General features: G+C 38.1%; 1 protein-coding gene across 1 annotated transcript; it reads left to right on the plus strand.

The window, feature by feature from the left end:
* The first annotated feature begins 2,553 nt into the window (after window positions 1-2,553).
* Window positions 2,554-3,615, plus strand: LOC131951001 (uncharacterized). The gene is made up of 2 exons (XM_059313240.1): window positions 2,554-3,486; window positions 3,568-3,615. The coding sequence occupies exons 1-2, from the start codon at window positions 2,554-2,556 to the stop codon at window positions 3,613-3,615; spliced, it is 981 nt and encodes a 326-aa protein (XP_059169223.1).
* Window positions 3,616-11,985: the final 8,370 nt, after the last annotated feature.

Below are 11,985 nucleotides of genomic sequence, written 5' to 3' on the forward strand. Positions count from 1 at the left end.
TTTGTTCTTGGTTAAATATTTAAATAAGAAAAAAATGTTTGTATTGATGTGTCGTGTCGTGTTGCCTATGACCTCAAATGTTAAATAATGGGGCCGATCCCCCGACCCCCCCCCCCCCCATCTATTGTGTGTACTTACAGTCTATGTCTTCTATAAAGCGCGGCTGACCATTTTGACGTATATTTAGATAACATCGGCAATGTCAAGGCAAGAAAAAGTAAAACTCATTGACCAACAATTCCTTTTCATCTAGGCATTGTCTGACAGTCACTTCTTATTCCCATGTTTTGTATCCTGAATTCCTTTGTCATACGCTGATATTTTCATTAAAAACATTTTCATGTGTTTACATATACTCCTACCAGTCTGTCTAGACTAAAAGATGCTCTCACCTATTTAAGGCATATACATTACTCATTCAGTGTTCAATACTCACAAGGTGACACTCAGCCTAAAAATGTCATAATACCTTTTAAAAAATTGATTATTTTGCAACCCAAAGCTGCTACTAAATAAAGACTGACCAAAGAAAAGAATTCAAATAATTAATTTCGGACGAAAATATAAACATTGATAGCAACCCTTGACATCAGGAAGATGGTTGTGGACTATTTTAATCTTTCTACAGTGACAATACCCTTTCTAAAGAAAATTATATTTATATCAAGAAAGAAAAAAAAGGTTGAAGTTATATAAGAAGATCCAGCAGTCATGTAACGGATACGTCAAAAATAGTTTAGTTCAGCTCTGATTTTGTCGTTGTAAAGTTAAAATTATACACCAGGAAGCAAAAAAGTAGACTAAATTTAACTTATTTTAATGTAACATTTTGAAAAGAGCTCCCGTGAAAGTATTAATATCATGACGCATTTATAGAAAGCTCAACCTTTTGAATAAGTAATCATAGTTACAATAACATGACTTACTTCTAAAATGTAATCAGAAATGAAATTTTAACAATTAAATTAAACGAAAAGAAATTCAGAAAAGTAATCGTAATTCGCGGAAGATGTCGGAATGACTTTGTTGTACAGCTACAGTGGGAGGTCCATTTTGTTTTTACACGAACTCGGTCAGAATCCAAAATGAAATATTAATTAGCCTTTTTTAAAACAAATTAGGAATACTTAAAAGTTGACTTCTTTGTCTTAACTATAACAACAATATTAATACTAAATTGGATGCTATAATATTGATTAGATAGTCAAGGAAGTTAAAACTTTCCCTGAAATAAATATCGGACAGGGTAGGGGAATTGTTTAGTTGACAAAATATAAATAGACACTTAATCGCACCGAAATGTGTATCTCAGGCGGCAAAATTATATCCAGGTGAACTGAACATATAAAAAATGTGAGGTGGTATGGAGTCTCGTTTTGAGATCGGGTCTTTAATAGGTCAACCTGTAAGCCTGGGAATAGCGGCCATGTGGCCAGAGGTAAACAAAACACGGCGCCTGTATCCCGCAAAATAGACATGTGGACTTGACGATGTTATGTGTTGGTAGATATTTCCGGAGGAACAACCTACTAGACGGCATCATCTGTAATCCCCATTTGTAATCTCATTCGAAAGTATACCCTAGATATAAACTCATATCTAACCCTAACCCTAACCCTAACCCTAACCCTAACCCTAACCCTAGACATAAACTCAGATCTAACCCTAAACCTAACCAACCATCTATAAACAAAGGCCAGGTATCAAAGACCTTCTTCATTTGACATGTGAAAACTCCTGTGGGACAAAGGGCTGAAATTACTAGAGGCGTAGCGAGGGGGGGGGGATTAGTCCCCGGGCGCCGACCCTAGGAGGCCAAAATGTTTTGGAAATAATTAAAAGCTCATTTAGCTGCAATTTTGAATTATAAACATACAAATTACATGTGGGGGGGGGGCGCCAAATTGAAAGTTCGTCCCCGGGTGTCGGGAGGGGTCGCTACGCCTCTGGAAGCTACATCTCCTCAGCAAACTATGCTTTAGACAGCTGACTTTAGTTAAGCCCATGTGAGCCTCACAGTCCTTGTGATGCTTGCCACAGTTCTTCTTCAGAAGCAGAAGGTCCACGTTCTCTGTGAGTTCCAGGCCAACATTTGCTTCCAGATGTTTTTATCTTCTCAGGACATGCCCGACCCATCGACATTCGCCTATGACAGTATCATTGCTAGCTAGCAACAACTCTCTGACACAACTAAACTGTACCTGCACCGTGCCTATGACGCAACTAAACTGTACCTACACCGTGTCTATGACGCATCTAAACTGTACCTGTACCGTGCCTATCTGCACCCTGCACCGTGCCTATGACGCAACAAAACTGTACCTTTACCGTGCCTATGACACGACTAAACTGTACCTGCACGGTGTCTATGACGCAACTAAACTGTACCTGCACCGTGTCCATGACGCAACTAAACTGTACCTGCACCGTGCCTATGACGGAACTAAACTGTACCTGCATCGTGCCTATGACGCAACTAAACTGTACCTGCACCGTGCCTATGACGCAACTAAACTGTACCTGCACCGTGCCTATGACGCAACTAAACTGTAAATGCATCGTGCCTATGACGCAACTAAACTGTACCTGCACCGTGCCTATGACGCAACTAAACTGTACCTGCACCGTGCCTATGACGCAACTAAACTGTACCTGCACCGTGCCTATGACGCAACTAAACTGTACCTGCATCGTGCCTATGACGCAACTAAACTGTACCTGCACCGTGCCTATGACGCAACTAAACTGTACCTGCACCGTGCCTATGACGCAACTAAACTGTACCTGCACCGTGCTTATGACGCAACTAAACTGTACCTGCACCGTGCCTATGACGCAACTAAACTGTACCTGCACCGTGCTTATGACACAACTAAACTGTACCTGCACTGTGTCTATGACGCAACTAAACTATACCTGCACCGTGCTTATGACACAACTAAACTGTACCTGCACCGTGCCTATGACGCAACTAAACTGTACCTGCACCGTGCTTATGACACAACTAAACTGTACCTGCACCGTGCTTATGACACAACTAAACTGTACCTGCACCGTGCCTATGACGCAACTAAACTGTACCTGCACCGTGCCTATGACGCAACTAAACTGTACCTGCACCGTGCCTATGACGCAACTAAACTGTACCTGCACCGTGCCTATGACGCAACTAAACTGTACCTGCACCGTGCCTATGACGCAACTAAACTGTACCTGCACCGTGCCTATGACGCAACTAAACTGTACCTGCACCGTGCCTATGACGCAACTAAACTGTACCTGCACCGTGCCTATGACGCAACTAAACTGTACCTGCACCGTGCCTATGACGCAACTAAACTGTACCTGCACCGTGTCTATGACGCAACTAAACTGTACCTGCACCGTGTATATGACGCAACTAAACTGTACCTGCACCGTGTCTATGACGCAACTAAACTGTACCTGCACCGTGCCTATGACGCAACTAAACTGTACCTGCATCGTGTTTCTGTGACATCTACACATGAAGAAATAGTGTGGTCAGCACAATACGTAACAACATTTACTCTATTTTTAATGAGTCAGGTGCATAAGATATGGGTTGCTATGGGACGTCCAGAGACTCAAGCCTAGGATCCGAACTAGAGTCTCTCGGGTTAGCAGTCTTATGCTCTATCATCCGACCATGCCGTTGCAAAGTCTCTCTGCGCTACCTTGGTTGTTCAGTTCAGCAAAAGACAGCCTATGTTTTACCCTAGCTTGGCTGTGCTATAAATACCCGCCACAGTCACGTCCCATCACAACCATTTTATCAATACTTCTGTCCTAAGCTCTAACTTTTGCAATATATCGATTTTATGCCTTCAATTCTCTGATAGGTCATATATCCATTCCAAAGCCTTTACCCGGCACAATATATCGATTTCCCTACCTTCTATGGGACATAAGGTATCGATGCTGTACCTTCTATGAGGCACGAAGTATCGATTCCATTACTATCTACAGGGCATGAAGTATCGACTATTTCATTATCTTTCAATACGGTCTATTACTGAGATTTTAGATACATCTGGACGTTAAAACAAGCAGGACAAAATTTGGAACAAACTAGCAAACAATTTCACCGTACAAGAGAGCAATGGTTATATTTTTATTTTCTCTGGTTTTGGTGGTTAGGTGGGGGGGGGGGGGAGTCAGTTTTTTGTTATATCTTGTTTCATTTATTTCGGTTTAGTTTTCTACCTTCTTTTTCTAAAGATTATTTCAATGCTTATGGAAGGTTTTTCGTATCATTGATTTGGTGAATTTTTTTTGCAACTCTGAATTTGAGGTTGTCTTGCTTCATTGATTTTCTGTGGATTTTTTTTTTACCTTTTTTGAAATCAATGGTATTTCTCTTTAGTGAGTTTGATCTAATTTTACCTCCAAAAGGAATTAAAATCACCTGTCAATAGCGTAGCCTCCAACATAGGATTTACATAATTCATTTAATCAAACAAAATAAAAGAAGCGCTAATTAAATCATTAAGTATTCATTAACACGGCCCGTAATGAACAAATTGGGGAATTAGGATAACGAATTAATCTCCACAACTTAACATAGAAAACATCGAAACTCAGGAATATAACTGTTGACATGAAGCTCGTATGATTTAATAATTTAATTGGATATTAATTTTATTTCAATGCATGCGTATGTTCAAACTAAATGTATTTAGTAACAGCTATAAGTAGCTTAAAAAAGGTGCTATTTAAAAGTAAATGCCGAAGACACAATGTATAGTAGAATTTTAAATGAAACAATCAGCAGTGATGTAAAGTTTTTTTGCTTCTGGTGTAATTGTTGATTAGTAACTTGCGAGATACCATTGGCTATTAGGATAATGTGACAATTCATGTTTGATTGAAAAGTATAACAGGTTATGATAAGTATGTGACTAAAATAATTTTAATAAAAGAAATACGTTTTTTTTTTCTAAATATAACAACTACAATGTGTAGCTGAAAGCTACTTAACATAAAATATGCAAAGTTCCAGTTTTCTTAGTTTTGTACTTTAATGTAGACTACACAATCGTGACGAAAACAGCCGATTCGGTCGGTTTTTTTTAAAAACATTCGACGTAAATAAAAAAATAAAAACTTGAATTACTATGAACTTGACACCTATTGATAGATTTCATAACACGTCTTATCCAGTGGCGTAGCCAGGATCGTCTAACCCCCCCCCCCCTGCCTACGCCACTGGTCTTATCAGATCCCTCTGTTTTGCATGATGTTCAGAGTAAGAAACTACAAACATTTTTCTGTCTTTAAACGTTGTCCAATGGATAAAAACTGTCGCAGTCGAAAACACGTCTTCTTTAGCAAAATATGGATGTGTTTTTATACTTGGCTGAAATTTTCTAGAAATGTCTCTCAAAGTTTGCGAAACATGATTGTGTCTTAAATGTTTGTCTAAACTTGCAAGAAATATCTTAAATAACGATAAGAAATTGCAAGAAATATATGTTGCAGATTGAAAAGCATCATTATGTAGAAATTGTGTTGAAACTAGCAATAAATATAATTAATATCTGTCTCAACATGCAATTAAATATCTATCAAAATTTACAAAACATAATTGTCTCTTAATTGTTTGTCGAAATTTCCAAAGAAATATCTTAAAATATCTGTCGAAAGTTGCAAGAAATACCTTAAAAACTGTCGAATTTGCAAGAAATACATGTAGCAGGTAGCAAAAAATACATGATTAAGTCTAAATTTTGTTGAAATTTGCAAGAAATATTTAACAATATTTGCAAAACCTAATTATGTTTTAAATGTTGGTCAAAATTTCCAAGAAATATCTTTAAATATGTCGTAATTTGCAAAAAAAATATCTTAAATATCCTATCGAAACGCAAGACGAATCTCTGCTTAAAACACTGCCGTATTTTGAAAACATTCTCACTGTCCTGTACCCATTGCTATTTTATGTGTACCTTCACAGTTAAAGTCCGGACACCGTGTAGCTGAGTTACCTCCCATTCACAGGTTTCTAGATGTCAAATTTACATTGAGCTGTCACTCAAATGTGATAATAAACTCAAGCGGGTGATCAAAATATTTTAGCGGGAGTTGTGAATTTATCAGATAGAGCGAAACGGAGGCGAACATGGTTCCACAAGAGGGTTTCTCAAAACATTTCTTTGAAAACGTGTTTTGATTTACGCTTGATATTGTTTATTGTAGAATGTAAAACAACTGTTTAAAAATAGAAATTTTGCCAAGACTGATATATCAAACACTACAGCACGAACACACACACACACCGAGGAAGCATACCTCTTACAATGGGGCATAAACATTACAGTTACACACACACACACATATCATCGATTACTATAATACTGAGGCTCAAGCACATAGAGACATAAACGACACTCACACAAGAATCACAAGCACACGCATACAGACACACAAACACAAACACACACACAATAAACACAAGCACACGCACACAGATACAAGAAGTCACACGCAGACACACAAAGACATACAAACACACGCACGCAAGAAGCACAAGCATACGCACCCAGACATGCAAACACAAACACACACACACGACGTCACACGTACACACACAAAAGACATGCACAGACACACATACCGACACAAACACCAACAAACAATACCCCCAACGCATGACTCTGACGCCGTAAGATAAATGACTTAAGACGCAATCAGCAGCAATATGCAGGTATCTACCTGCCGTGGCAGGTATCTCCCTGCCGTGGCAGGACGAGGTAAGTACAGATAACCCGTCTGATCCGGACATAAAGACGCGATCGGCCCCCAGTTATTGGCCCTGTCGGCGGCCAGACGGAGATTTTCTGGCACCGCAGAGGGAGCTGAAGCGGCGCAGAGCCGGGCGATAAGATAGCAGCTCCGTCGTGTGATGTGGGGGCTGCAACATTTTAAACACAATCAACTTTCAGCAGGTTTACAATAAACTTTCAGCACTTTTATAATAAACTTTCAGAAGTTTTACAATAAACTTTCAGAAGTTTTATAATAAACTTTCAGAAGTTTTACAATCAACTTTCAGCAGGTTTATAATAAACTTTCAGAAGTTTTACAATCAACTTTCAGAAGTTTTACAGTAAACTTTCAGCAGTTTTACAATAAACTTTTTTTCAGCAGTTTTACAGTAAACTTTCAGCAGTTTTACAATAAACGTTTTTTTAGCAGTTTTACAATAAACTTTTTTTCAGCAGTTTTACAATAAACTTTCAGCAGTTTTACAATAAACTTTTTTCAGCAGTTTTACAGTAAACTTTCAGCAGTTTTACAATAAACTTTCAGCAGTTTTAAAATAAACTTTTTTTCAGCAGTTTTATAGTAAACTTTCAGCAGTTTTACAATAAACGTTCAGCATCGATACATAGTACTGCATAGAGCTTAAGTCTAAGACTGTTCGTCGCCACGATTTTAACAACACAGCTAGCCATTGAGCTGAACATAAAGACGCCCGGCAATTTCTAAAACTTGCCGGCGAGATGTCAAGTTATGTGTAACTGCAGTACATTCCACCTATTCTATCGTGTTGTGTTTTATCTTAATACAGGCAACCAATTACACCGTGTCTGCATCGAAACTAAAAACTTGATGAAAACCGTTTTCATGCCCGAATCTGTGACTGGAAGTAAAGCATGTCTACATAGTATGAATTATATATATATATATATATATATATATATATATATATATATATATATATATATATATATATATATATATATATATATGTGTGTGTGAGTGTTTTGAGAGAGACAGAGAGATTAAGTGAGAGAGAGATACATAACTATTTGTATGTATCTAATTGTAAACCAAATAAGAACTAAGGCACATGGCAGAAATTCAGGCCGGTAAACGGTATGATTCCACCCATTCATCAGATGACCTTACTTTCACCCTAGACTCCCTGTCTTAAGCCAGAAGTACAGGATGTTTGTTGCAATAATTTCACTCGAAGCTTTTTTGCCTCCTGTTTTTTTTTTCTTCCTTGTTTCTCGTGACGGTTTTAACTCTTGTTGGAAACTTACCGCTAGGGGTTAGGGTTATAATCTACAGTTCGGCACACACGCCCACACACACATACATGCTTACGTACATACATTCATAAATATATACATACACTAACTCACATACATAATATATACATACATACAGACATATATACACTTACACACACATACATGCATACATACATACATACAGACAGACATTTATACATTCACACACACATACATATTATATACATACATACAGATATACATACACACACACAAACACATTCATGCATACATACATACAGACAGGCTTACATACACTCACATACACATACATAATATATACATACATACACACTAACACACACACTTACATAAATACATATACACACACATGCACACACACACCATCTCACATATATACAAACACAGACACAAAACGGGAGGAGGCTTATAATCTACCTTTAGGCAACACACAAACACGCACACAATACTCACACACAGACTCTCGCACACACGAACATACACTCAGCGAGGTCAGGTTTATAATTTAACTTTTGGCATACACCCCCAAAACGGTGGAATGCATTATTAAATTACTTTCAAGTTTAAGAGTGAGTGGTTGCGAGTTAAACTAATGGGTACCTGTGAGGGGAACACATTATTTGCAAGCAATGCGCTGTACTTTACTGCGCATTGTGTGGATTAGAGATGGAAGATGATTGTGGGGGTTGATGTGTGGCGTGGGGGTAGGGGTAGTAGTAAGTATGGGGTGGGGGCGGGGTAGGGGTAGTAGTAAGTGTGGGGTGGGGGTGGGGTAGGGGTAGTAGTAAGTGTGGGGTGGGGGCGGAGTAGGGGTAGTAGTAAGTGTGGGGTGGGGGCGGGGTAGGGGTAGTAGTAAGTGTGGGGTGGGGGCGGGGTAGGGGTAGTAGTAAGTGTAGGGTGGGGGAGGTAGTAGGTTCGAGGTGGAGATGATTGTGGTTGTAGGAGTAAGTGTGGGTGGGTGTGGGTGTGATAAGTGTGCGGTGTGAGTGGTGGTGGTAGTGATGGTGAGGTGGAGGTGGGGTTTGTTTAGTAGTAAGTGTTGATGGGGTGACGATGGGGTGTGGGATAAAATGGTAAAGATGGTGAATGAGGGTAGAGAGATGGCAGCTATCTTCATGGTAGTTAGAATATCTGGCAGTGTCTACTTGGAAATGCTTAGCTATTCAGGTTCAGATATTTGCGGGGTTAAGTTTATACAGCCTTAAGTTAGAAATAAGCCATTATTTGTTTTACTATAAATGTACTATATATACATGTGTGTGTATGTGTGTGTGTGTGTGTGTGTGGTTGTAACGAATGTGACAGGGTAAACAGGTATTGACTTGACATACTACGTAAAAAGTGACAACGATTTCCCTCCCCCCACCACCCTTTCCCCACCACCACCCCCCACACACACGCCAGCTTATATATCTAGAGTAAACAACCAACAAAGTTAAGAATTAAATGACAGCTTGAGTAGCGTGCATCTTTTAACACTTAAACGCACATTTTCATCTAAACTGTTTCGTGTAGTTAAACAGCTGAATCTCTCCATCTTGCTGCGTACCTCTCATTGTTTACATCTCATTGTTTATATTTGTATTTGTTTTGGTCAGTGAGTTGAAGATTGTTGATAGATCGGTTAAAACTTCTGTGACTGCCTTTCGGAGTTTTAGATTAAAATCCTTGAGAAAATCACGTGTGATGGGGTATCTTAGGAGATTATTTTAGTGTGGAATAATTTGGACTTAATTCATGTCATTGTTAATAACATGACGGTCGTTACTGTACATTTAAAAGTATAAGGGAAAAAAATCAACAATAGTTTCAGTAAAATTTCGGTAAAATCTTATTTACCTATATTTATCGAAACATTTTTTTTAAAACTGAAAAAAGTTTGTACACTTTTTGTTTCTTTCATGATCTGAACGAAAACAATGACATAGCTGTTTGTAACATATTTCCGTGAAGATGCATACACATGTCTCGGTCTTCTATGTCCTAACGCTAATCTGTGAAGCTTAATTAAGTTATCTTACGTTATCTTAAGTTATCTTCTTACTGATCTTTAAGTTATCTTAAGGTATCTTAAGGTACCTTAAGGTATCATAAGGGATCTTAAGGTATCTTTAGGTATCTTAAGTTATCTTAAGTTATCTTAAGTTATCTTCTTACTGATCTTTAAGTTATCTTAAGGTATCTTAAGGTATCTTAAGGTATCATAAGGGATCTTAAGGTATCTTAAGGTATCTTAAGGTATCTTAAGTTATCTTAAGTTATCCTAAGTTATGTTAAGTTATCTTAAGTTATCTTAAGTTATCTTAAGTTATCTTAAGTTATCTTCTTACTGATCTTTATCCGGGGCAAAACTTCATTCTTCGTGCTCAACAAGTTAATTATGACCAGACCGTTAAAATTGTGAGTTAATTATTTCACAATTAGTGATATGACATCGTTAGGATTAAATCATCATTATTTACGCACTCGGTAAATTTTAAGATGCACTTGAAAAATATATAATCAAGATGCATATAGTAAATATTTATTACAAATCTATATTTTTAAAGAAGTATTAAATACCTGTGTTCTAAAAAAAAGCAGTATAAGAAAACGAAAGTCATAATTAGCTCTTCCCTAAAATAATAATTGAATAAAATAATAATTAGAACGTAAAGCCAATTAGTTATAATCTTGGCGAATCTCCTTATTTAAATAATAAACAATCTTGACGTAGGCTATGGAGCAGGCTTTAGCACAATATGAGTTGAAATAATAAGGTATAAAGTTTATCTCATTATATACTGATTTTTATCTTATATAACTCAGCCAGCCTTGTTGCTTAGAACCATACGTGTTCCACCGTAGGTTATTCACTAACTTATGAAATATCTTGACCAGTGTTTATTTCAGACTTTTTTTCTCCGGGGGGGGGGGGGGGGGCGGACACGGGTAAAAGTATATGTTTTCTATATAAATTCTATCTCGTTCGGGGAGATGCCTGAAAGAAACGCTGATCTTGACCTGTATTTTAGCTCTCTCAAAGTGCGTAAATCATGGGTTGGAATCAGTTTATCAATGGTTCAGTTTTGACAGTCTCGATCTACGGTATGTAAGTTTTCAATATTGGCCGTCCAGTCATTAACAGAAAGATGTTTGATGTTTTATAATTGAGTTGATGCAGAAGAAGCAAAACTATTAAGACACGTATTAGACAAGAGAAGTTATTGAACAAATATTTTGAGAGCCACAATACAGTAAAATTTGTAAACGTAAAGTTCTAGGTCGAAGTCCTGTCGATATAACTTGTACTTGACCTTTACAGCCCAAAATGCCTTGATCTCTAGAACCTAAGTCGTTAGCTCTAAACGGAAAACGTCTTTGACCTTAAAAATCTCCAAAAGTCATTGAATCGAAAGTCATGCCAAAAAAAATCCATGACCTCAAGAAACCAATAGTCCTTGACCCCTAGAACTTAAGACATTAGTCTAGAACACAAAAGTCCTTGAACTTGAAATGATAAGTCCTTGCCTTAAAAAAAAACAAAAAAATCAGATACCTCAGTAACCGATACTCCTTATCTAAACAGAAGAATACATAACTGTGACCTTAAGAATCCAAACGTCCTTGACCACTAGACAAACGTCCTTGACCTTTAAACCCCCATGCCCTTGACTTCCAGCCGCCGTAGATAAAAACACAGTACCAGCAATCTTGCAATCTACTTTATCTGTTTAAGTCCTACGTCAACACTTAACCACCACCCCCGCGCCTGTCAGCTCACCCCCCCCCATCCAAACTCTGAGTTCCCCGTGACCTAGTCTACCTTCCCCCCGTCCAAGATGGCGGAGTTGTGAGTAAACAAATACTTGGGTCCCAGGTTCCTGCGTCGCTCACTTCCTCCCCAGCATCTCAGGATCTGTTT

This window comes from Physella acuta, unplaced genomic scaffold (assembly GCF_028476545.2).
Source record: "Physella acuta isolate Inbredline_101_S28 unplaced genomic scaffold, ASM2847654v3 ptg000064l, whole genome shotgun sequence".
NCBI classification, from domain to species: Eukaryota; Metazoa; Mollusca; class Gastropoda; family Physidae; genus Physella; species Physella acuta.